Below are 26483 nucleotides of genomic sequence, written 5' to 3'. Positions count from 1 at the left end.
GGCAACACGCCGCCCCGCCGCCGCATAAATAGCGCGGAGCGAGGCGGCGCCCGCAGCCCTGCCGCCGCGGCACTCACCACTCGGCTCTGCTCCGCTCCGCCTTGCTGCGCTCCGGCCACTGGTGCCGCCGCCGCTCTCGATCTCGGTCCCGGTTTTGGTCCCGCTCCGTCCCGCCGCCATGCCGTTCCTGGGGCAGGACTGGCGCTCCCCCGGGCAGAGCTGGGTGAAGACGGCCGACGGCTGGACGCGCTTCCTCGACGAGAAGAGCGGCGGCTACGTCGGCGACCTCAGCAGGTACCGGCGGCGGCTCGCTCCCGTCCCCGCTCCTCTCCCTCCCCCCGGTGGCGCCGCCAGGGGGCGCCGCGGTGCGGTCGCGCGCTGCCGTGGGGGGGGTGGTGAGGGTGGCAAGATGGACGGCGGCGCCTGGCCCCGTCCCTCGGCCGGGGGCGGTCTGAGCAGGGGCCGCCGAGCTCCGTGGGACGGGGGAGGGTCGCGGTGCGGGCCTGCCGGTAACCCCGGGCCTTGGCGTCGCTGAGGCGGAGGGGCTTGGCGGCTTTCCCCCGGGCCTGCCGTAAGGCCAGAACGGGGCTCCCTCAGCCCCGGCGGGGTCCCGGGGCGCCTGGGCACGGAGGCGGCTGTCCCTGCGTAGGCAGCCAGGACGTCCCTACGGCTGCGAGATGGGGTGGAAAAGCGAGGTAAAAACAGCCGCTGCCCCGCGGCCAGGGCCATGTGCCCTCGGGGAGCATCGCTGAGCGCCTCCCGGGGGGCCCGGAGGTGTCCCCCTTCCCTTCCTCCTTCTCCCGGATCAACCCTGCCTCAGGCTTCCCGGCTCTCAGGCTGGAGAAGGATGATGTGTCTGAAGCCATAAATCTTCCCCAGACCATGAGTAATGTACCTTACGTGCTGCTTGACTAATCTGGCTGCAAAACATCAACAAAACCCCCAAGATGGTGAAGCACCGCGGAGCTGCGTTGTGTGAGCAGGAAGCCTTTGCAGCAGCGTGGGTGTATGGTCTCTGGCCAGATTGCTCCTGTCAAAACCAAACTTTTCTTGCAGAGCTTGTTTTCAGCTGTGCGCAGTCAGATTTGGGTTTGCAACCGGGCTAAGGGATGGGTCAGGAATGTCCATGACAAAAAGACGTGGAGCAAACAGGGATTCGCTGTGAACCTCAGCTGAGGTGTTATTGTGCAGGGAGGTTTATGTAGCAGGTCTCTATCTCTTGCTCTCTTTTTATGCAAACTGTAAATAAAAATCAATCCAAAGCATCTGATTTGTAAATAGGTAGAAAAATGTCTGGCTGGTGCTAGTGTGATTGTGTTGGGAATACTGAGTTTGGCACAGGTTTATACATTTCCCATTAGACAGTGAGGAGGTGACATACTGGCCCTGGCCTGAGGTCCTTGCAGTGCCAGGTCCTGGTGCCCAACTGTTTGACCTGTCAGGATGCCTTGGAGGAGTGTGTGGAAACCTGGCAGTACATAAACAGGGGAATAATCTGCCTCCCATATTGGAATTTGGCCACTGCTGTTGTTATGGAGGTTTCACATTACAGTCATTCAGTAGGAAGTCAACAGTCAAGGGTGTGCTGTTGACATGTAAGATTTAAAGCAGATCTGTCTTGAGTTCTTGGGCTTGGATTCCGCAACTGCATGGGGCATGTTAAACTGGCCCATTATTGGTTTTGTGTAACCCTAATAAAATATGAGCTTGAACATTTCAAAACTGCTTCTTCCTTAGTGCCATACTCTGTTCTCAGGTTTTGGTCCCCCCAGCAGAAAGCAGCATGGATGGGGGAAATGTGCAGCTGAGATGTTCTGCTCTCAGGTTTGGGTTGTTCTGAGCCAGCTCCTGCTGATCAAAGTGTCTGGTTCCCCGAGCTGTTGTTGCTGTGAATATTGTCCACCTGCATTGCTGCTGCTGTTCTCCCTCTGCAGTGTTGTGGTGGAGCCCGTGGGAGTGGTGCCTTCCCTGCAGCTGTGATGCCCTAGGAGGGGGCATGTGGAGTGGGAAGGGGGAGCTTATGGTGCTTTGAAGCTGGGGGAGATTTCCTCCACCTCTGGGGCCACGTGCAGGTGCCAAACCAGAACACCCATCTGGACCCTGCTGAAGGAGGTCTGGGTCCCTGATGGGGCTGAAACTCTGACTTGGTCATGTCACTTGTGTATGCTGGTGGTGTGGCTGTCATGCTGACAGACAGCAAACAGGGGAAATGAGGAGCCGTGTCTGCAGGTTACATTCCTTTGCAGGACCCTGTGCTGAATAGCTGTTGGTGTGAGTTAGTATGGTGCTTGTGTTAGTTTTTTGAGGCTAAACAGTGTGAACACTAAGTCTGTAGAGGAAGCAGCCTAGCTGTGTAAGAGTCCTTGTGGCTGTGACAGAGGAAGCTCGCCCAGTGCTGTGAGCAGCAGCATGTTTCAGTGCATGCTAGAGCTCCAGGGGTGTCCCAGTCACAGCAGCTGAGAGGTGCAGTGAGGTGCCTGGACCCTTTGAATTTAGACCTGCAGCCAGCCATTCTCCCAGCCCTTGCAAGCTACCAGAGCAGTGAGGGTGGCTCTTTCGTTCTCCTGGATGCATTGTTTGGCTTCTCCCCAGCACCTGTGAGGCATCCCCACAGCTCTGGGCTGTATGCTGTGTGCAGGGGGGCCTCTGCTGAGAGCTCCTGGTGGGTGCTGCCTTTCCCTGCCACCCCCAGGGATCTACGCTGTGGTTGCCCAGGGGCTTCTCAGTTTCAGGTTGCTGCTTGGATCTGCAGAATGTGGAGATGTTAATGCACAGCCTCTTTATAGATAGTCTTTCATTGCCCTCGAAGAAAATATGGGGTTATAAGCTCCCTTCACTAATAATATAGTTACAGCAAAGCTCCAGCAAAAGCAGATGATGGGTAGTCTTGGACAAGAGATCCTAGCTGTTAATTTGTATAGTCACTGCTGTGTGGGGTTTGGAAAACCACCAGCCAAGTCTGAACTTCAGCTGAGCTTTTCCTGTAAGCTTGAAAGAATGTTTTGTAGGGAGTCTTTTGTTAATAAATATCTTGAGTGCATATATATATGTTCTCAGAGATGTCTAAATATGTCTTTTCGTAGAAGTCTGACTGGCTCAGAGGCATCTACCACCTACAGTTGGAGGATATGGTGTTACTTAAGGATAGAAACAGATTAAAAGGAGGAAAAGGGTACTGCCCAGCAGTGTCCCAGCACTAACTGTGCAATCTGTATTACCTGCTCCTTGTCTGTTATGGGTGTCTTACCTAGCACAGAAATGCAGCACCAGAGGCCCATTTAAAAATACCATTACTGGATGCAAAAATTGCATGCAGACTTTTTGAGAGCAGCCTGCAAGGAGGCAGCTTTGAAGCTCACAATGAAAACCTGTGTATTTTCTCTCCTTGTAGGAAACATAGTGTTCAGCAGACCTCAGAAATAAACAGAATCCTTGCTTTGTGTCATTCACAGCTTTTGTAAAAAGGATGATTACAACAAAGAGAATCTCTTCAACAGCCTGAACTATGATGTTGCTGCCAAGAAGAGAAAAAAAGACCTGCTGAATAACAAAGCCAAGATTCAATGTAAGATGTCTATTTGGGCTTCTTTTATTAAAAGTTGCAGCAAGAGAATGGAAAATGCTTCATATCTATGGCTTTTGCATAGTGCGTGAAGAGTCTTCCAGAGTGTCTTGAAGGGCTTTGCGCCCATGTTTGACCTAAGTAGAGAACTTGGATACAGTTTAATGTGAAGATTTATGCCCCTGTTAGTAATCCCTGCTCTGAGGAGTTGTGCTTGTTGTGTTGAAATTTTTGTCATTTGTCTTTGTCAGAAGGAGGGTAATTTTTTCCTATGGTACATTCAAATGAACCAGTTCCAGATTTTTTCCCCCTGTAGACTTCCTTGTGCACAACAGGCTAAATTTATTCTTCCTTCCATATGCATGTTGAGCACTAATCTACATTACTGGAGGCTACAAGCCTGAATGTGAGCTTTGATCCTATCTCTGTGCGCAGAGTGCGTGAAAAATGAAATGAGATTTCGGCTCGCTCAAAACAATGGAAGGTTTGAAATCTTTCTATATGTGCAGCAAGCAGCCAGGGTCTCAGATGGCACACTGGGAGGACTCGGGGGAACCTGCAGGGACAGCAAGGTCTGCGTTAGTCTGATTGCAAGATAGGTGCTGGAGTTAGATGTGAAGGCTACAAATGTAAACATACACAGAGGAAATGAGTTACAATTCCCACACTGCTATTAGCTCATTGTGCATCCCCCAGGATTTTGGAAACTGATGCCAAAAGTTGGCCCCTCAGTGCATTCGGTTCTCTGAACAAACAAATGTTACCATGACAGTTTTTGGCTGGATTCTGCTGTGACCTACTATTTAAAAGAGCCTGATGTAGGGTCTGCATGCCTGTAACTGAGACTGAGTTTGTCCTTGGGCTCACAGTACCAGGCAGGAGTACATTGCTTCACCCTTAGGTGGAAAAAGACTCCAGAAGCACAGTATTTCCTTTAAGGAAAGGAGTCTAACGGGACAGGGAGAAAAATTTTTCTTACATTAGCTGTTGAATTGCCAGTGTGTGCTAGAAGTAGGCCCATGTGAAAATGGGGTGAGAGAAGGATTGAGCAGCATAACTGCTTACAGTAAGGGCTTTTCTGCAAACCAAGTTAGCAGCATGTGGTGGGTACAGGGAAGCTATTTTGGGGAGTGGATGGGACAACTCCCATTTCTGAGGGAAGGGAGGGGCAATTAGAAATAGGAAAATTTTGTTCCCAAATAGTTTTTTCTTTTTTAGCAAGTTAGCTGCAAGCACAAGCATGCTCCTCTGAGCCTGACCTCACTGCTAAAAGCGCTCTCCCACATGCCTGGTGTCTCATGACATTTTTGCTCAACTTCAAATTTGACATTCAATCCCAAGACTGTAACCAAGGTAATGAATAGTTAATAAAATCAATAACAACAAAACCTGGCTGTCAGCCATGCTTACTGTCTGGGACCAAAGAAGAGGAGGTGCTATGGTATATCTGTGCTTGGCAGATTAAACATTTACAGTCTTGAGCTGTGTCACTGAAACAGAAGCCCTTTCTAAGGCTCAGGGCTTCAGTCTCAAATGAAACAGTATGGAAACAAAGCATCTCAGCAAGTTGCTGGTTTTGGTTTCAAATGTGGCAGTGTAAACACAAAATAACTTCATTTGCACTAAAAGGGCAGTGTGTTATGAGTAGAACAGAGATCCAGCCCTCTGGAAGGTGGAAGATTAACTGAGCAAAATGTCTTTGTCCAAACAGATTTCCACCAGGAGAAGTGGATCTATGTTCACAAGGGGAGCACAAAAGAGGTGAGTGTCTCTGTAGATATGTTCTTTGTTCCCTTTTCTGCTGTTTTTTCCAAGCGGTGGAATATCCTGTGCTGATATAAATCAGCAGAAGCTCTTAAGAGATAAGTGGAAGATCTGGCTTGTGGCTGGAATTTCAGTAATGATTTTAAGCCCCAATCGGGGAGCCAGAGCTTGCTCTACAAGGCTTTGTACATGTGTTTAAAATATGACTTGTTTGCTTCCCTCAGTTAAAAAAAAGGCCAGTTGCAGACCAAGCCATAATACTGTTCTTGGCTTTTACCCAGTACAGTCCTAACATGGAAAATCATTGGAATTCATCACAACGGCTCACTTGCGCTTATGGAGAGAATCGGCCGTATGAGACCGCTCTGAACTTGCACTATATATTGAACCCCGGGAATGTGTGGCTCATTCTCACCCATAAATTCATGGGTCATGAGCAGAGCTTGGGTCACTCTTGGGAAACTACAATAATCTACATTGGCCATGCCCACTCTTGACGTCAATAAGTGCAGCTCTGCAGGAGGCAGGCCTGCCTCCTCTGGCCCTGACCTGGTCCCATGGTTTGTATCCATTAGCCTGCTATATTGAGTTGCCCTGTGTCATGTCTTCCTGGTGCTGTCTGGACTCATGTCTGCCAAAACATGACCCAGACTGTTTTTAATTCTCAGCGCCATGGTTACTGCACCTTGGGAGAAGCCTTCAACCGACTTGACTTCTCCAGTGCTATCCTGGACTCCAGGCGATTCAACTATGTCGTGAGGGTGAGTGAAAGGCCAGGGTTTATTTTGCTGTGATGGTGGTGGAGGCTCTGAACTGAGCACTAGTTGGATGGTAGGAAGCAGTGGCAAAGAGAGGTCCAAACATGCAAGTGGGGGTGCTGGGCTTTGCTGCATGAAGTAACTGATGAAAGTTGTGTGGATAGATGCCCAAAACCTCCTCTTCAATCTGTTAAAATGGAGAGGGAGGGAGGTGGTGGTAACATAGACGATGGGCTGTCCTTAGCCTAGCATTCCTACTACTTTTCATTTGTGAAATTCACTTCTGAAACCCAGTAGACAGTTTCTAATTCCCGAGTTCTCAGTTCAACTTCTAAATGTGATTCTTGTAGACCTGAAAGGAGTATGGGCTTTCTGCAGAGGCCACAGAGCAGTGGGGGACCTCTTTGCACAGGCTGTGGAGTTTTGTCTCCATTGAAGTGATACAGGAGAGACTCTGGGGAGCTGAGCATTTTGGGAATGGGAGGATGGGCTGAACCTCTTAGAGGCACTGGTCTTAAGCTCTCTGTTAAGGATCATGGTTGCTCTTAATTCTGTGTGACAGGCAGCAGTTTCAGTGGGTGAAGCATTTGGTTAGTCCTGACACCATTAGTTGGTAGGAAGGAGTCATCAGCCTCAGGTTCCCCATGTTCTTGGCTTTGCATAACAGATCAGGGCTTCACTTTTGGGTTTGGGTGGCCAAGGGGGGTGGTAGTGGTTGGGGGAGCTACTGTCCTGAGGGCTGCAGATGCTTGTATGTTTATGCACATGTGATCTGCAAATTGATCTCGAATTTCAAAACACTTATCAAGGTTTGGAATTCAATAAGCTTAAAAAGAAATCTGTTAATAACTTGAGGCTGTTTATAAACAGCTCCTTTTCATGTCTCATCAGCAGTTGATCACTGGTGAGGCACCAGCTGTTCAGGTTTTAGATTCTGAAGCAAGCAGCATTGGTATTGCTTTCCCTTTGCCAAGTCAAATGTCATGAAAAGTGTCTAAAGAAATAATCCGAGCAGGTTCACCTTAGTTTATTCACCTGTTGTCTAGGTGAACAAGGACCCCTGGGAGGGGTATGGGCATTGGGAGTGATTACCCACCTGCTGTGCAGGAAGTGCACTGGCAATCACTTGGGTGTCCCCCTGCAGGGGTGGTGGCAGGGAGTGGGGATGCTGGGGGAGGCAAAGCTGGGTACAAGTCCATGGAAACTCAGGCTGTCCTAGGTCTGCTGGTTCTGGGACAACTTGTTTTTCTGCTTGTGCAGAGAAGGTGATCACCAGTGCTGAGGTACTCAGTGTTTTCTGATACTGGATATATATATACACACAGCTGTGTCATCTCCAGGGGGATTATTGAGGAAGGAACACTTCATACCAAGGCTTATAACCCTTTAGTCAAACATAGAGGAGAATAAAACTTGTATTTGGTGCTCCAGAGATCCCTTTGACAGACTTCCTGTCTTATGAAAATGAAGAACTCCAAAGACCTCTGCTAAGCATGGCCTCAGGTCATGCTGTGACACTTGATGAGCTTCTACTGCTCAGCCCAGTGTGGTGGGTGTTTCACATAGGACTGCAACGATTGAGCAAAAGCCACATTGAATTTTTTGAAGAGCAAACTCAAATTTTAGTGAAGATGGTGTGGTCTGGTGGGGAGGCTCAAGCTGACCTTCTTCCTCCTTTTTCCCTTGAGGTCTTCATAAAAGCATTCCAAATCTGCTGTGTATCCAAAATATCAGTGTTCTGTGTGGAAGTCAGCATGTGTCCTTGTTTCTACAAATTACCTCTCTTCTAAGCTTTTAGGAGTAGTTTTCCCCCCAGTAGTTTTAAGGATACAGTGCTACTGAGAAGTATGAAGCTTTCTAATTGAGGCTGACTTGTGGTTTGGCAGATGAAAGAAGATATTAAACCTGGTACCATGGATCAAATATAAAACTGATGTCTTAAAATGAAAGGCTTGTATCGGCCAAGTCTCCGGTGGATAGTAGCTCACAAAATGCCTTACATGCCAGATTTACTCATGAAAAGGTCTGCCTAGATGTGGATCTTGTTCATGGTCCTTTACAAATTGCAGGCCTCCTAGAGCACATAGATGAGCAATCTGTCACATGGAAAATGCCTTGAACATTGGCAGGCAAAACATTTTTCCCTTCCCTCCCTTGTTCTTTCTAGTTCCACCCGTTGCTCAGGGTATCTGATTAATCTCACACTATTTAGTTCATCAAGCAACTGTTTTCTAAGGAGGAAAGTTGAGTTGGAGGCTGGGGGAGAACATGAGTATGTCTGTGGGGAAAGAAACAGCTGCAGGCTTGGGATTCTGCTGGCTACACCCAAACTTGCCCTATAGAGAAATAAGCTACATCACTGCTGATAGCAGAATGGGCTTTCAGGCTGAACATCAACTTGCCTTTCTCAAAGCATTCCTTTCTGAATTTCTCTGAACTTAAGTGCTACAGCGTCTTCAGTGCTGATTTTTTTGTTGTACAATAAGTGTCTGCTGCTTAAGATATACCTAAACTAAGTTCTTGGGGTTCCTAATGGTGCACTGCTAAAACGGGCACCTCCTTCAAGTGAAGTGAGCAGCAAGAAGCTTGGCAAGTATTCTTCATGGGCAAATACCATCAGCTGTAACCAGTGAGTTCATGTAACTGAAGCAGAAGAAATTTTCCTCCAACATCAATCTTGTCTTGACAGTCTGCTGATATAGTGCTGGAAGTGCTAAGTATAGGTATTGGTGCCATGACTTGGTCCTTGCTGATCTTTTAAACTACAGCATCTGCCTACCTGTTACAGGACAATGGTCCCTTTTTAGAGCTAGTAAGGAAGTTTGTGATTGACCCAGAGGACCCAAACTGTTCTTGGTCTTGAAGGAGCCCTAGTTTCTCTGGTCTTATGGTCAGATTTAATGAAAAGACTGGAAGCGTTCTGCAAGCATAAGTAATATGAGCAGAGACAAAAGTGTCTGCAGCCCAGAAGTTGTTGGTTCTCCTTCGGGAACACTCTGTTCAGATGACAGTGAGGTTTTGCAGGCTGTTTCCCTCAAAGAGATTTGTCATATGATGGTTGTGTAGTAATGTCTCAAGGGAAGGTGCTGTTTCTGATCATAAAAGCTTAGGTCAGGTTAAGCCACATGGGCACAGCTCTTCAGGAATAAAATTATCTAGATAGTGTGCAGCCTGTTAAAGTAGTCTCTTAAATTTGTTTCTTAAGTTTTTATAGCAGTTAGCTCTGGGAGTCCTGGATTTATGTTGTGGTGAAAGAGTATCAGCTCAATGCTGTCTCATGGAGATCTGTCAGCACCTGCACTGTAAATCATTATAACTTGCCTTGCTCTTGCTCTACCTCCCAGCTGAAAGCCAGTGTGACATTTCAGCCACAAAGTGAAGGACTGTGAGAGCAAGCAGAGGCTAGAGAAGGAATTTTTCATTGCAATACAGTAGTTTAAGCAATCAGATGTGAGGAGCCACATCCCCAACCAGGAGGACCTTATGGATCTTCACAGGGTGCATGTCATGGTTTAACCCCAGCCAGCAACTAAGCACCACAGAGCTGCTCACTCACTCCCCCCCTCCCAGTGAGATAGGGAAGAGAATTGAAAAACAAGAAGCAAAATTTGTGGGTTGAGATAAGAATGGTTTAAAAACAAAATAAAATACAATAAAAATATAACAATTGTAATGAAAAGGAATACAATATAAGAGAAATAAAACCCCAGAAAAGATAAGTGATACACAATGCAATTGCTTACTACCTGCTGACTGAGCAGTGGTCTGCCCCCAGTCAACTCCCCCCAGTTTATATACTGAACATGATGTTCTGTGGTATGGAATATCCCTTTGGCTAGGTTGGGTCAGCTGTCCTGGCTATGCTCCCTTCCAGCTTCTTTTATATACCTGCTTGCTGGCAGAGCATGTGAAACTGAAAAAATCTTTAACTTAGGATAAGTGCTACTTAGCAACAACTAAAACATCAGTGTGTATCAACATTATTCTGTACTATATCCAAAACACAACACTGTACCAGCTACTAGGAAGAAAATCAACTCTATCCCTGCTGAAACCAGGACAATGCAGTTCAGCTTCCCTATAGCTGGTTTGGGTTATTCAAAGGGGGATTTACACTTCAGTGGTTTCAAATTTGTGATTTTAATCATTACAAAGAATTTCCCTTTTTAAGGCAAAGTTATGCCCTCCTGCTCGGTGCCACAGGCCTGCTGAGGATTTTTTGGCTCTGTGTGCTGTAAGCCCCTAGCTGTGGGTTATTTGGGGCATGAATTGCCTGTGCACCCTGGTGTTGAACTGAGACAGTGGCAGAAGTGCCATCTGGCTGTAGCAGGTCTAAGCACTGCTGCACACAGTAGTCATGGGTGCAGAGCAGTGTGTTTTCATGGCCCTGAAACGGGCCCTTGTTCCCTGCCACATGGCACTGTTTTGTTTGCTTTTTTTTTTCCCCTTGTGCTTATGGGAGGAGGACCTGCTCTGTTCCAGGAGCTAAGTGGCTCGTTGCACCAACTGCTTACATCAACTGCTAATGGGGTTTGAGCAGGAGCCCCATCATGCTCATGGGGAGGTGAGCAGGTTATTGCCTTGTTGTGGAAGATGCTGCCTCCTGCCAGCTTTGCATAGGCTCTGGAATAGCCCACTGCATCTCTTGCCTTTTCTTCATGGCTCTGGCAGACCTCTGAGAGCAAATAAAATAGGAGTGAGGTGGTAGGAAGGATTTCCAGGGGAAGCTACCAGGTCACCTTTTTCAACTTCTGAGGAGCTGAAAGAGTGAATTGGGATCTAATTCCCTGTTTTCCAGAGGTGTTGCAGACTTCCCAGCTCCAGTTAAAATTGGCTGGAATGCAATCCCTTAGTATTTTTGAAAAGCAGGCCTTTTAAAATTTCTCTTAACCTTTTCCTGTGCACTCTCTCCTACCATCTGTCCCTCTCAGTTGAGCGTGGGCTGGACTTAATACAACTGCATCATAACACACGCTTGCAGCTCTCCAGCCTTTTTACCCTACTCAGCATTAATCTGAATTCATCAGGCTGCTTTTAGTCTGTATTATGTAAGTGGCAACATTGATTTATTTTTTTTATAATGATGTAGACCCCAGTTTGGCAGTCTGTTAACTGAGATCATACTCTGCTGGGTCTGTGCCAACACTCGAAGACCCTCAATGCACTGAAGCATGTGGGGCACAGATGTATTGCTTACCTGTTTTTTGTGTCTTATATGAGCAGAGAAGAATAAAAAATGTCTTTTGATTTGGAGGGCTAGCCAGTCACTTCAGCCAGTGGTCCCTGGGGAGCGGAGTAGTCCTCGAAGTATTCACAACATAGTTTTCATATGGAATTTCATCCTGTGTTTATTGCTGCAGGGGAAGGGAGGTGACACATGATATCTGAGCTGGTTCACTGAACATAAATTGAACCTTGATAAACACAGACAAGGCAAATTTGAATCTGTACCTTTGACTAAATTAATTTTGTACCAATTTAAAGTTCTTCAGGGAACTGAGATTTTTATCCTTGTTCCTCTTAAAGAATGGCCCTGCTGTCTAGCTCTTACAGTATTGCATTATGTGATGCTTATCACTGGGTGTTTTTTGGTGTTTTCAGTAAAGGGCACAACACTGCTAACACCCAGCCTGGAGGAAGCTGTCTCTGTGCCAGTTCCAGAACGGTGCAATCTGGAGACAGCAGTTGTTTGTGCACAGAAGAGCTGATCTGGGTGCATGTGTGCCTAATGTACAGATGGAGTCTGGCAAATTGATCACTATAATCAAAGGTCTGAAGGCTAAATAGTTTAGTGTAAGCAGAGTATTACAGACTACTTCAGGACACTGATTATTTTTTCTTCTACTTATTCCTTCAGTATTTCAAAAAAAGAAGAAAAGACCTATAAAACTTCCCAAGCATCTTGCAAACTGCCTTGTTTTTAAGAGTATCTAGTTATTGCAGTCTCAGTTTAGCTGATATAGCAAGAAGATCCATTAATGCCTGTGCACAAAATATTACCCAGCTCTCCTACATCTCTTGTTTCCCCCAAATGAGCCAAGAAAACAGGCAGCTTGCCCTTCACAGGAGTTAGTGCGAGTCTTTTTTCATCTTGTTTTCTTTCGGTCATGCGAGAGGTGCAAGATATTAATAGAGTGTAAACTCAGAGACATCTGATGATGGTGTTGGCGTGGAAATTAAACGGAAGAAGCGATCGGTCACTCTAGGCGACTTCACTGCTCCTAACTGGCAGTCACATGCCAGCGGCCCAGACGAGCAGAGCAGGCGAGCGACTGCAGTAATACACCTCCCTGAGCTCCCCGCTTCATGGCAAGCTGCCGGTGACTTTTTGGGTGCATTCCTGTCATTCTTATAGCGGGGCAAACAGTTCAGCTCATGACTTATCAAGTCTTGTCAAAAGCCATCTTAGTTACTTGACACAAGTAGTTGCACCTTCTCTGGACTCTCTGCAGTGCCAGCAACAGGATACCGTAGCTGCAGATGATAAAGGATTAATAAGCTAGTCATGCGGTAACGTGTTGATTGATTTGTAGCATAAAAGGTTTTTCCTTTCCTTTCTAAATTAAAACAGAAGGCTATGTACATCCAAAACAAATGGACTGACACGTGGACAGTCTGTGTATTTATATAATGCTGGGGGAAGGGAGGAAGGCTTGCAAGATCATAGGCCACATGTTCTGCAGAGCATGATCTGTAGGAAACTTCCACAGCTGTTCTTGTGGTGGTAGAGAGCTGGGAAGGAGAGGGCATCTTCCCCGTGGGAAATGCTTCCTTTAGCAACTGCAGCCCAAATTCAGCATGTACACAAGTCAGGAGATCAGTGCTGGGAAGCAAATCCTAATTGAAAGTAAAAGTGAGATTTCCATTAGGGGCAGTTAACAAGTAAACAGGACAAACAGGGAAAGGTGGTTTGGTGTTGCAGCTGTAAGAGCTGAACAGGGGAGGAAACCTTGGGGGAATAGGGGTTTGTTGGGGGGGAGAGTTTGTTTTTAATATAGTACTTAACCTTTCTGTCGTGGCGACAGCACTCTGACAAAACCCATGCAACCCAGCAGTTTGACGTAAATTGTGGAGTCTGATTCTCATTAATGCTCCATCAATAATATTCCCATCCAAACAGGCATTTGCTCGTGTTCCCTTATGACACTGCTTGTTTATGCCCCAGTGAAGGACAGTGACGTTGGCCGTTTGTTGTTCCCTTGGTGTGAATAGATGCTGTCAGTCAGAGCACTGCTCTGTGGTTTCTCTGCATCTCTGAACCATGAAATCAAGTTTTTCTTCCCCCTGAAGATCATTAGAATGCCTTTTTTTCCCCACCCCTTTTGTGTGTGTGAGTTTAATTATTTGGCCTCTGCTCTCCTCCCCCTTTGCATTAGTTTGCTCTGTCGTTCTGTCTCCCTTTTATTTTCAAGCAGCAAACAAGTCTCTGGACTGTTTTGCTGTGTCATGTGACCAGGAGTCAAGATTAGAAAGGTATCTCTGTGCTCTAAGGCTTGCAACTTCTATTTTTATCCACAGCTGTTGGAGCTGATAGCAAAGTCTCAGCTGACGTCACTGAGTGGCATTGCCCAGAAAAACTACATGAACATTTTGGAAAAAGTGGTGCAGAAAGGTAAGAAACGGAAACAGTGAGGGGGAGGAGTCGTCTGATTTAATCTGGTGTAGTCCGTGTGAACCACATCCTCAAGAACAGTCAGGCAATGCAAGATGGGTGAAGAGGGGCACCACTGCTTATTTCTGTAGTGCAGTTCCACTTTCCGTCAGTGAAGGACTGTAGGGGGGAGTGGGAAGAAATGTCTGAATTCTGGTAGGTATCTGAGAGGCGATTCCTCCTTCTCCAACTTTCCTCACTACCACCCCTTCTGCATCCTACTGAGTCCTATTTCTGACTGCAGAAGAGGTGGCTGCTCCTGCCCCCAGCCTGGCACATCTGCAGTCTCTGCTGCCGCCTTGTCACCAGTTTGCTGCATCATCAAGTGCTCCCACTGCTCTGGAGGAAAGGAAAGCTCGAGGGCTGTCTTCACCTGCTGGGGGGGCTGAATTATGGTTGAGATGTGGTACTTCCCTCCCTGATGCTTTAGCTCTGTCTGAAGCCTGGGAATTGAGAGCACCTTGTTAGTGCATGTATACATAATGAGAAAGGAGATCCTGAGCTGTCTCCCTGCACATCAGCTGGGGTAGATGGGGAAGAGGTGCATATAGATAACCTCTTGCACATACCAGAGAGGAAAACTGGCTGGTTGCCAGCAGCTGGAAATGGGAAGTGCTGCAGAAAGGGCAGATACCTCATCTGCTTATCCTGGGAGGATCTCTTTCCATCTGCTGTCTAACCTGCTATGCCTGGCTAATGTTTAAGTGCTTTCCTCTAAAAAGAATAGTGCAGGCTGAATTTCTTGGCCTGTGAGGTTATAGCAGATGACTTGCCTGAGAAACATGTAGATTCAGAAAAGGATTTGGGCAGTTCCCATTTTTAACCTTTACTGTTCTCCCAAAGTCCTTGAAGATCAGCAGAACATCAGGCTAATACGAGAATTGCTGCAGACCCTCTACACATCCCTCTGCACGTTAGTTCAACGAGTCGGCAAGTCTGTCCTGGTTGGAAACATCAACATGTGGGTGCACAGGATGGAGAGTATTCTCCACTGGCAGCAGCAACTGAACAACATTCAGATCACCAGGGTAAGCACAAATCCTGAAAGCTAGAAATAATGTGGCTCCTTCATGAAACCTCACTTAGCAGCTCTCATTTAGGTGACTGCATCCCACTTCAAGCACAGAGTGCTGGGGAAGGACCTGGAGTTGCCAAAACTGGATGCATTTGTAGCATTACTTGTGTCCCTTAATTCAAACTCGGTGTACACAACCCAGGATCATGATCCCTGTTACTGGTCACAGACTGTGGCTTTGACTCCTTAATGGCCATGAAGTGCTGTGCGAACAGAGATGGGCAGGAAACCATCTCCCCCTCTTGAGAGTCTTCAGAGACTAGGCCTCACTATGGAAAGTCAACTTGGTCTTTCAGACTTTCAAACTGAGAAGCTGCCTTCAAAACTTGTTTATCAGATAGTTGAGGTTTTAAGATTTGTTTAATCTGTAAATTAAATGCAAATTTCCAAATAGCTGCATAACTTCATGCTTCCTGGCTGAAAATATCAGTGATTCTTCCAGTAGTCTGGAGCTGCCTGTTCCAGCCAGACAAGTCCTGCTTTCACAACGTCTATTTTTTCAACAGCGTCTGTGGGGATGGGAAGGAGATGCATTAGCTGATAAATTCCTAACCTGGCTTTGCATGGGAATCAAATCTGAACTTGCTCCACTTCACAGAATCACAAAAGGGTTGAGGTTGGAAGGGGCCTCTGGAGGTCATCTGGTCCAATCCCCCCTGCTCAAGCAGCGACACCTACAAGCAGTTGCTCACCTTGAATGGATACTTACTCCACAGAAGTGCTAAAGCTTTCCCCCAGTGCTGATTTCTGTGTTGCTGTGATCCTTGTAGGATTTTCTGCAGTGAACTGGACTGTGAAATTCCCACTTGGGCAGACCAAGCCATGGCCCAAGGGAATATAAAAAGCACCTTTTTCCCTGGTGGGTCAACCCCATTTGCAAAGGATTAAGCAAAGGACGTGCTTTCATCATTTTACATGGCTGTGTTCTCTGGGAATGCCAGGAAACAATTTCCTACCCTTCAGTTAGAGTAACAACAGGCAACAGGATGCAGGAGATGATGAACTCTGGGAGGTCCCAGGGAGTTTGAAGATCTGCAAAAGCAGCAGTGCTTTATCTGATGGTGGTCTCTGCGCCACCTCTGCTGTCCCTTCTGGTGTCCAGCTCTTGGGATGGGCTGCAGCTCCCTTTGCCTTGCAGGGGAAGCAGTGGCCCAACTGTGGGGTGGCTCATGGAGCACAGCAGGTCTGCGAGATGGGGACTGTCATGTGCCTGGGCACTACCAGGGTCAGCTCCACCCAGGCATTTGCTGCCCTGAGTGCATCACAGGTCAGGACCTTCCTCCTGCTGCTCAACACAGTAGTACAACGTGGGGTTTTTACCTCTACTTTAAGGGCTCATAAAACACAGACAAGCATTTCACAGAACTCTGCCTATCTAGACAAAAGTGCATCAAAATACTGCTTGTGAATGGAACTGCCTTTTATGCATACTTAGTTACATGTAGGTTTACAGACGCTTTTCTAAAATAAATAAAATAGATGTTAAGCTTGCAAAAAAAATTTCACACCACTGAAAATGACTCCAGGTCAAGCTAGAACAAAACCAGCTGAGTTTAGAGGAAGGAAGAACAAGCTCAGCTCTGTAGCCAGTTACAGCGCACTGGGTGCTTCTGGTGTTTCTGGTGGGGGGGGGATGTCTTGCAACAGCCAAGACCAAAACCTTTTTAAAAAAAAAAAAAACAAAAAAAAACAAACTTGCAAAATATTGTGTGTGCTAGAGCTGCTTTAAAAAAAATCTGTCCAGAAAGTGACAGCTTACTGATCTGCTCTGATCTAATCTGTGTTCTTTCTCCAAAAAAAGTAATGTTTGAAAAGTCCTGGAAAGGAGTACTGAGGGAAAAGAAGTAGCAGATAAGTCTTTGGCCCTGACTCAGAATCTGTAAGGATTTGCTTGAGTCACACTGGTTTCTTCAGAAATAGGACATAAGCATGAGCTTTGGGAGTTTTTTGGCCCAAGAGCCTCTGAGCTTAGTCTAGTCTGTTGTGCCCTAGCAAAGCTTTTATGTAGAGAGAGTGCAGGAGAATGCTAGAGACAGGCTGGCAAGGGGTATCAATGGGAGGTAATCCAAGGCTCCAGTGCATTCTTCCTACCCCAAAATATGACCTCAGTTTGCACTGATGGGTGCTGAGTCTGGACTTCTCGATTGTACCAAGGAAGTATCTATATGTAGCCAGGCAGTGCACTTAGCTTAACAGTCAGCATGCAGCGTTAAAGCTGTCATGGGAAGAAATGTCCTCTGGAGATGGCAGAGACTGTTCACTCCTCCTGGAGGGGTTGTTTCAGGCCTGTCTTGCTGGTGGAGCTGGCCAAAAATGATGCCTTGGTTGAAAAGCTGTGGTCCTTGCAGGTACCAAGCAGTGCTGCGTGGTCCAGGCAGGCTGGTCACTGGGGCACTGAAGGGAAGGTGGGAGCTATTTGTGTACAGACATACTTGTTGTGCCTGTGGAGTTTCATATGCAGTAGGGTGGCTAGAGGTGGGACCGTATGATTAAAAGCAGCCTCATGCAATGTTCCCCTGCTGATGGCAGTCCACGTGCTTCTTGTTTGAAACAGTTAATAGCTCTGCCAATTGCAAGACGGGTGCTGTGACTCTGTGACTTAAAATAGCAGCATCTCTGTGCAGGGTAAATGATAAACTTGGCACATCTGTCTAACATTGTTTCTTTGTTGGGGCCCAATCCTAAAAGCTGCTGTTTGCCTTAATAAGGCTGGGGCTGGTTTTGGAGCAGCAGAGCCCAGGTTGTGGTCCTGGCTGATGCCTTGCTCCCATTTGTGCCCTGGATTTCCCCCGAGTGCAGGACCTGCAGATCCATCATTGTCAATTTGTCCTGGAGCTGTGCTGCCATGCGGACTTGCAAAACAGTCTTTGTAGACCAGGCAAAGGTGGATGTGGGGTGAAGGTGGCTTTGGGCTCCTTAGTCTAGGATGTGCTTTGGTGTGGCTGAACAGCCTGGAAAACCATGACTGCAGCTGATGGGGAAGGGGCAGGTCCTTTGGGTGTTCGCAGAGGAAACATTAGCCTTGCCAGCAGTGACCTGAGAAGCCATGCAGGGAAAAATCCTGCTGTGGGTACTCATCAGCCACTGCTGCGGTTACAGCAGGATCCTGTGACGACATAAACTAAAACACATGTCAGAAGAGTATAAGATTCCCAGCAATGTGTGTAACAGGAGGCTGAACTTGAGAAGTAATGTTGATGTCCCTCATGGTGGAGAGATCTGGATGGTTAAGAGCTGATACCATGATGTAGCCAATGTCCTGCTGGTGGTGGTGGTTCTGGGAGCAGTCTCACGAGTATGGACATGGGGCAGACAAAAAGGGGAGAAGGACTGCAACTCTACTTCTAACTACTATAATACAAATACGTGTCTCCTTCCTTGTGGATATCTCAGACTGTTCTGAGGCAGAAGGTCAAACATCTTTATGTAAAATATCTCCTTATTCAGAAGAGAGAACTGCTGCTTATTCTCTATGTGATGAGCAAAGCTTAAAAAGCAGTAACTGAACTGCAAGCTAGAATTGCTTGGGTTTTCAGCTTCCTGTGAGCTCAGTTTTGTCTGTCTCTTCCAGCCTGCCTTTAAAGGAACCACTTTCACAGACCTGCCGTTGTGTTTACAACTGAACATCATGCAGCGACTGAGTGATGGGAGAGACCTGGTTAGCCTCGGTCAGGTGGCTCCTGACCTGCAAGTGCTCAGCGAAGACCGACTGCTGTGGAAGAAACTCTGCCAGTACCACTTCACGGACAGACAGGTACAAGGAGTTGCTTGTTGTACCCCACTAGCAAGTGAACACACATGGCTGGGACACTCTTACTTGACTGTCTCTTGGATCTAAAGGCTGTGCTGCAAGCTAATAACACAGGCTGGCATGAGAATGGCTGTGTAGATGATTTATGTAGAGATTTTTGTGCTCATGAGGGCATGCCACAGCAACGATTCCTGAAATAGGAGCCTGAGGAATTAGTCATACAGTGAACTTCAACCCTAATCCAGGTGGTAACAACTGCAAGTCATGCAGTTGCTCCTCGCCCCATGTGTGCAGGGAAAATGTGCAGGCAAGCTCCAGCAATCACCCTCATGTCCCAGGGACTGACACCCTTGCAGAGAATCTCTGTGGATGCGGTCCATGAGCAATGAGTTGTACTCTCTTGCCCTTTAGAGCAAGAAATCCCCTCTGAGCTGTTTCATGAGTGACAGGACAGTATGTGGAAAACAGCCCTGCTGCTACCCACGTTGTACCTGTGTTAGCATCTTTGGCCCTTTGCAGGCTGGTAATCATCTGGAGTCTTCTAAACTTAAAAACAAACAAACAAAAATCCCCCTCTCTGTTTATGGGCAAATGTCTGGTGTGTTTATATCTGATCTCTGCACTTCAGGGACCATGTGCCAGATTTCTCTGCTGACTTGGCTTTATGTGCTCACTCTCAATCTGACTTTGGAAGTGACTCTGGGGAAGTTATTTCTCTTAACAAGTAAATTCACATTCAAGGTCTGCAACTAAGGAACCCTAAAAGAAAGATGGGTGTCTCCCAAGCTAATGTGACAAATCACTGACTCTTAGAATCCATGAAGAAGCAAAATACTTTAACTTCTGAAACTGTTAAATGCACCTATACTCATTGTCCTGCCAGCCAGAAGCAATGGCTAAAATTGCTCCCAGGGTTTCAGGCTTTCATACAGTAATGTTCATGAAATGAGGATAGACCCTGATAATGGTATCAGGTGAGGCTGTTGCCGTCAGGACACTGGTTATAGCTGGATATTCAGAGCAGGAATTTTCTTGGTGTTACAAGGGAACTGTTATGGGAGCGGCAAGGATGACACTTAAGCGAGGGAGAGAAGAATGTGAGTTGGAAAGAACAGATAATTTTTTTGACCTGCTACAATTATGATTATTTTTCCTTTAAGATTCGCAAACGGCTAATCTTATCTGACAAGGGACAACTGGATTGGAAAAAGATGTACTTCAAGCTCATAAGGTGTTACCCACGGAAGGAGCAGTATGGTGACACACTGCAGCTATGCAGGCACTGCCACATCCTCTCCTGGAAGGTATGAAGTGCTGGTGGGACAAACACAACTGGGGCAAGAGCCACAGGGCACCCAGTGCTTCCTCTGATTGGAGCTGGTTTAGGGTGCTGCAGTTTCTTTGCCTGCATAACCTAGTGTTTTCCTACATCCTAATCCTCCCTCAACTGTTAAGACCCTTTCTCCTCTGTGCTTCGGAGATCCCATCTTTACATTGAACATGAGTAGTGGCCAGAGGGGAGGGAGATGGGCATACTCTTGGGCTGCCTGCAGTAAATTATCTTAGCACTGCCAGCAACTACTTCTACCCATTACATGGAGGTGGAGATCTTGGCAACAGAATTAACTGGAACGAGAGCTGATGGCTACAAAACAGCCCAGGACAAAAATCTGCTGGCCACTGTGGTGATATCCAAGGCATGTGTCTGGAGTTAAACTCCTGTAGCTGATGGTAGGGCTCCAGCCTCTCTTCCGTCAGAAAAGGGGAAAAAAAATGAATTGGATCTTTGCTGGTTTTATTGCCCATGACTTGCCAGTAGCCCCTAAAATATGAAGCCCAGTTTTGAGCTGTCTGCTTTGGCAATAGTAGAAATATTATTCTAGGCTCTGCTCTATTTGCAAGCGGGATGTCTGGCAGAGGGCAGTGCTAGGTTGGCTGATGCTCTGGTGCCCTTTCTGCAGTCTCTCTAAATGGAGTTGTTTTTTCTTTTCCCAGGGTACTGATCACCCTTGCACAGCCAACAACCCAGAGTCTTGCTCCACCTCTCTTTCACCGCAAGACTTTATCAACTTGTTCAGGTTCTGAACTTGGGTCACTGCAGCTTACGTGATTTTTACAGGACACTTTATGCCACTGAGCTTGGACACTCCATTTGTAAATAGTGTAAATATTCGTGTTTGTTCGAAGCTCCTGAGTCAAGGAACAAGAGGATCTTGGAGACGAAAGGTGAAATTGCTCACTGATGCGCAGCACTTAAGGAGTACAGACTTCCACAGGACTGGTGTATAAATGCAGCATGTTGTACAGAGTCCCTTTTTTATGATCAGAGTACAAGATACAGGGCAAAAAACTTCATTTTTTTGTTTTTAGAAGTTAAAAATGAATTTGCCCCACAACCATTTGAGAACTCTTTTGGTTTGTTTCTAATAGAGAGAAAGCAATATGAGGCTAGGACTGTTGAACTGTTCCTCCATCTGGTTTTATTTAGCATACATATTTATAAATATGATGTTTTAAAAATATTTATGAAAAATATCCCTGTGACAAGTTTAATAATACTTCTACTTTTTAAAAGGACACATTCTGAAATACTTAGGATAGAACTCTAGCCTACTTGCGAGAGAATCGCAACATACCACTTTCTACCTCTAATAGATTGAGTACCTTTCAAACAAAAATCCAGTGTACAATGTGAACTTTTGTATTTTGTACAATGATTTAAAGGGAAATGTTTGTGATAGTAAGCATCTTTTCTTGTATTAATGCTTACCTCTTTACATTAGTTTTCTTGCTCTACTCAGTGCTTGAATGCCTAGATGATAGGCACCATATAAATACCTAAGACTTTACTCCATCCTCTTTTAATTTGTTGGTTTTATGAAAGACTAAGCAAAAGGGAAAAGAGAAGCCACAAGGATGAAGATTGTCTAAAAGGGAGTAAGTTCTGTTATAGAGAAAAAAAGGACTGTATTTAATCTCACAATGTAAATTCGTATCAACTCCACTAGGAGTTAATTGCACTGGTTGAAATACCAAATGAGGTTAGAATCTGGTTCTTCAAGCCCATGTTTTCCAACATATACGCTGCTCTGTATTCCCACTGCTGTCAAGTGAATTCTGTCATCTTGGAGCTGGTAAAATATAGGGAGAACTGGGCTGTTGAATCTAGTGAAATGATGCGGTTTTTATTCACTGGAGACTGGCACCATCATGTTTAATTTCAGACTACTGGAGTTTAGGGTGATGAGCGAGACAGCATGAAGAAATTGGTCAGCGTTTTCCTAAAACCAGCAGTCAGGACTGTGATAAGCAAGGAATTTCCAACATGGCACTTGACATCTTTGGTTATTCTTCCATGCCAGTGGCAAAGACCCAGCCTAGTCCCTTCCACTTCCAGTGCTGAGCTTCTTTATGGGATCTTCTTACACTAGCCTATAGCTAAATTTTCAGTCCTGTGGAGTAAGTGGCCATGATCTGGATCACTGTCTCCTTTTTTGCATACAATGCTTCACTTTTCCTTATAGTGGAGCTAGAAGAATCCAGCTCGTATATAACAATTTGAAAACCTGCAGTGGAAAGTTCTTGCTGTTTGCCAGTAGATTTCCTGGATAGCACTTTCTCTGTGCATGATGTAAGCAGGATACCTCAGAAGGGTAAATATTTAGTAGGTTGTGTGTGACTATGTACAAAGAATTGTGAGGAAGAGGAGTACTCAGGACAATTCAGGAAGAACTACTTGAGTTAATTATTGTTAAATATTCTGTTCCTTTTTTTACATTTTTATAACTGGCTTTCAACACTTTTCTGCAGCTGTTTATATTTTAAAATAGTTGACAGTATTTGCATTTTTGCAAACTAAATCAAATCACTTTGCATACTCTTGGAAGAGATGCAAAAAGGGAAAAAAGCTGCCTCTAGATGGAGCGGTGGAGAAGTGGGGAGGAAAATGGGGAAAATGCTGGCAAGAACTACCCTTCTTCTGCCTTCCAACAGTAATCCAAGCTTTTGCTCTTCCAGAGAGCTCTGGGAGCCTGTGCCACCCTTAGCCATGGTCAAGAGCTTAGCACTCTCCAGAGATGAGGAGAAAACACGTGCAGGATAGGGAGCTTTATCTGGGTGTTGATGCCCCATCCATCAGTTTGACTGCTGGTGGAAAGCGTAAGCCTGCTAATCATATTCAAGTCAACTGAAAGTGATTTAAAAGCTGTTACCTTGGCAAAACGGACTTGTGCTGGTTTGGGGGGATGTTTGTGAGTGGAAGAGGCCAGTTTCTGTTTTCATTCCTGCATTGATGGCAGTGGGTAGATGAGGCTAAAATCTGGCTTGGTGTATGAGGACATTAAGGACAGAAACCTGCAAGTGAAGTGTGTAAAGCATTTCCACTGTATTTGGAGATTCCTGTAGCTCCTTTGTCTAGCAGTGAGGTGACCCGTGCCCCTTGACATCTTCTGTTTCAAGCTCTGACTTTGGGTTGGTTTGTTTCATAGTCTTGCTTCTGCTGCCCATAGTGAGCCAACATGTTGTGATGGAGAGGCAACAGTATTTCGGTATGAAATACTGGGGGTTCTGCCTAATCTGAGTCCATGCTTAGCAGATGACGCATCCACTGTGAGATTGTGACACTGGGTGAATTTTAAGCTCAGGTTTGAATCCAGTCTAGTGCATTCCCTGCACAGCAAGACAGAAAAATCTCAGTGTTTAGCTGCGATTTGGGAATGTCTCGGCTCTAGTCATTGCCTCTATCAGCCCTTCACTGGTTTTGAGTGAAGAGTTTATTCTGTGTCCCCTGCCCAGAGAGCATGGGTTATGCTGACAACATACTTAATGTGCAGCTGAGGCTCCTATTTACAAAACTTACTTCAATTAGAGGTTTTTTTTTTTATTTTAGCACTGTGTAATCTTAAAGAGTCAAAGTGCTGAAGATGATTTCTTAATACATACAGACACTTGTGTGTTGCTTGTGTGAGGTCCTGAGATGTTGCCGTCAGTGTCCAAAGCAGCAGAAAGCCAAGCAACTACTGTACTAGAGAACAAAACAGACTAAACAAAAAGAAACAGAATAAGCCTCATTCAGTTACTGCCTCAGTCATTACCCTCCTGCTACAGCAACTGTCAAGTAAGATCTTGGTCTCTTTGGGAGACTTATTGTTTCTGAAGTGGCTGGTACAGGGAGATATTGTAGTGAATTCAATACTCTTGTTTTCTATTTAAAATGAAATGCTGTTGCACCCAAATACCTTAGTCTAACCACTTATAAACAAAGCGATCAGTATTTTAGCAATGCAAAGTTATCTGCTTGGCTGAGGATGGCAGAGTAACAAAACTGACGGTGATAACGGGCTTCCAGCAAGATGGTTTAAGGCTGCTCTCGCACAAAAAGGACCTCTTTATTTTAAGACAATTGTGGCAAAGCTGTTGTAAAGGGAAAACAGACTTTTACTTGTGTTTTGGAAATAGAATGTTCTGTTCAAACAGCATTTCACCTTCCAGTTAGTTGATGCATGCCCGTTAGACATGCATCAGTTCTTATGCTAGAAAAGGAGGTTTTTTTCTTCTCTTTGGGGTTTTTCTCCTGCCAGCATATCCAGAGAAATCTCATTATCTTCAGAGGATGTGTTAACCAGTGCAACAGTGTGGAACGTGGTGCTGTGAAGAGGGAAAAATAGATCCATGCAGGGGAGGAGGCTTAGGAAGGGAGAGATCCCAGAGATCTCTGTTCAGCTTTCTAGAAGAGGCAGGTGTTTGGACTTTGTTTCAATGTGATAGCCACTTCAAGAGGCACAATTTCAGCTGTACATACCTTAAGCCATTTATACTAACTATGGTATGGTAAAGTTTGATCATAAAACGTGTGTACCTCCTCTTATATTGTTTGGGTTTCTTTTTTTTAATTGTGGGCGTTTCTAGATCCTTTTATTTTGTAAAGTGATTAGGAAAACTTGTATTGCTCTGAAGACATTGCTTTATATGTAAACATTTAATTGCACCCTGCCACTTTCTGTATATGGGAATATCTTTTTTTTATTATTTTTCTTTGCCTCCAGGTTTTGAACTGTTTGTGTCCCATTTCTGTTTGACTTCAATTACTCTTGAGAAGCTATCACCTTCTAGGACATATGCAGGTACTAAACCAGCTTTTCTGCCCAGAAAATTCCTTGGCCCTCAGTAGCTAAAATTTGATTTAGGACAGGAACATTTCAAATTCTGTTACGTAGCTAATAAATCAGATGTGCTGTTTCATGCTTATCTCCTGCTCAGTACAGCAAACCGGCATTGTCCTCTGCAGTTGTTCTTACAAACCTGTGGCACAACTTTCCCATAGATCAGCACCTTGCCAAAAAGACATAGCTTTAAATTAAAATGCCACTCTTCCTAGCTGGCCTGTTTGCAGAAACATAGACCCTGTGGAACTGATGGCTGATCAAGACTCCCTATTTACAAGGTTTGGGACTCTGGTGTTCTGCTTGTGCTGCTTTTCTCAGCTCTTTGCTTATAATGATGCTTGTTAAAGGATCTGAAGATGTGGCCAGCCAACCACAGAGCTCCCAGCGTGTGGCTGCTGGGCTATGTGAGTGTCTTTACCAGCACCCGACTTCTATCCCATGTCTTCCTCCAGTGATTTTGTTGGTAGCAAATCACCTTTTCAGGATCTGACCCTAGGGGGAACAAATCCATCTTGTCCTTGACACATGCAGTCTCTAGTATGTTAGTACCTTGAACACCAGAGAGGTTCCCCCTCCATTGACCAAGCATTGCTGCTTCTCCTGGGAGGGCAACCGAGCGTGGAACTCACATTTCTTTAGCCATCATGTGCTGCAAAGAATGCTAACAGGTCTGCTACCAAGAGAACATTTTAATTTGAAATAGCAAATACACTCATCTTTAGGAACTAATCTACAGTAATTATAAATACCTACTTATATATGGAAGAGAGCGTGTGTTCTGTTTTGTTTTTCCTTAAAGTTGTAACTAGAGATGATATGAAGTGAAAGGCATCCCTTATATAAGATTTCTGTTTAATATTCTTGTGTGGTTAAAATCCTTCCATTATAAATTTGCACACTTTTTTCTTCTTCCCTTGCATGTTCAACTCTGATTTTTACAGCTGTTCTGTGCAGACAGTAAGGTATTTTTGTAAAAAACATTTTTGACACTGAATTGCAATAAATGTTCAAACAATGTGAACCACAGAGTTGGTCGTCTCGTTGCTTCCAAGTTGGTGACCTTATCAGCCTTGAGCTTCTGGTGACTGTAAGCAAAGTCTTCTGCAGGAACATCCAGAACTCAGGTGGCTGTTGCTTCATTGTACCTCAAAGGAAAATGAGGTGAATGGAGCCCTCACTTCTAGCAAAAGCGGTGCTCACATGATGCTCATGCATCTGTACTCTCCCAAAGCATGAGAGTGATTGTTGCCCCAAAACAGATCACCAGTGCTCACACTGGTCTAGTAGCTTCAACTCCAACTTTTGTGGCTTACAGAAATGTTGTTTTTCCGGACATGTTATCCAAGTGATGTTGATTTTTATCTTTTTTTGGTTACAATTGTATCTGGTTAGAGTCAGCACTGCAACAGTCTGACCCAGGCTCCTGTTCAGCAGAAATGTGAGTAGGAGGCCACTGAATGGACTCCCAGTAAATTGGGGAAAAGCAGTTGAAAAGGCAAATGAAATGTGTCTTGGGTTGGAACAGGAGAATTTAACATGGTAAAACAGGATCACTTGCCTCATGAAAGCTATGCCAGCTATAAAAATAAGCACAAAATGAAGATGCTTTGGTTTTAATCTCATTTGCACTGTCAAGTAAGGTATGCTTGAGTGGTTTCATAAGTCTGGTAGTTACGCTGTGCCTCAGGTCTATAGTTAGAGGGTTACACCCCCAGACACAAGTCTCTGGAAACATGAGACAGTCTACGAGATCACCAG

The 26483-nt window shown here is 45.5% G+C and overlaps 1 protein-coding gene across 2 annotated transcripts; it reads left to right on the top strand.

Annotated features, from left to right (window-relative positions):
- Nucleotides 1–25746, top strand: FBXO32 (F-box protein 32). Of its 2 annotated transcripts, XR_012631336.1 has the most exons (10): nucleotides 1–294; nucleotides 3453–3565; nucleotides 5274–5323; nucleotides 5995–6087; nucleotides 13603–13696; nucleotides 14579–14763; nucleotides 18382–18564; nucleotides 19722–19865; nucleotides 20557–20787; nucleotides 24606–25746. XR_012631336.1 is itself a non-coding variant. In XM_074887461.1 (9 exons), exons 1-9 carry the CDS (start codon nucleotides 179–181, stop codon nucleotides 20644–20646), a joined length of 1068 nt encoding a protein of 355 aa, XP_074743562.1. In that variant the 5' UTR covers nucleotides 1–178; the 3' UTR covers nucleotides 20647–25746. The 2 variants fall into 2 exon arrangements, 1 of the variants encoding a protein (XP_074743562.1); XM_074887461.1 differs by having other exon boundaries at nucleotides 20557–25746.
- The last annotated feature ends 737 nt before the right edge of the window (nucleotides 25747–26483 follow it).

The sequence above is a fragment of the Strix uralensis genome, chromosome 1 (assembly GCF_047716275.1).
Source record: "Strix uralensis isolate ZFMK-TIS-50842 chromosome 1, bStrUra1, whole genome shotgun sequence".
NCBI classification, from domain to species: Eukaryota; Metazoa; Chordata; class Aves; order Strigiformes; family Strigidae; genus Strix; species Strix uralensis.
Note: the sequence above shows the minus strand (reverse complement) of the source record. Positions and strands in the feature narration are given on the sequence as shown.

Excerpts from the sequence above, each read along its gene's own strand:
- FBXO32 (XM_074887461.1), top strand. The coding sequence starts at position 179 with ATGCCGTTCCTGGGGCAGGACTGGCGCTCCCCCGGGCAGAGCTGGGTG. Across the intron at positions 14,764-18,381 it reads ACAACATTCAGATCACCAGG|CCTGCCTTTAAAGGAACCAC; the intron begins GTAAGCACAAAT and ends TGTCTCTTCCAG. Across the intron at positions 19,866-20,556 it reads GCCACATCCTCTCCTGGAAG|GGTACTGATCACCCTTGCAC; the intron begins GTATGAAGTGCT and ends TTCTTTTCCCAG.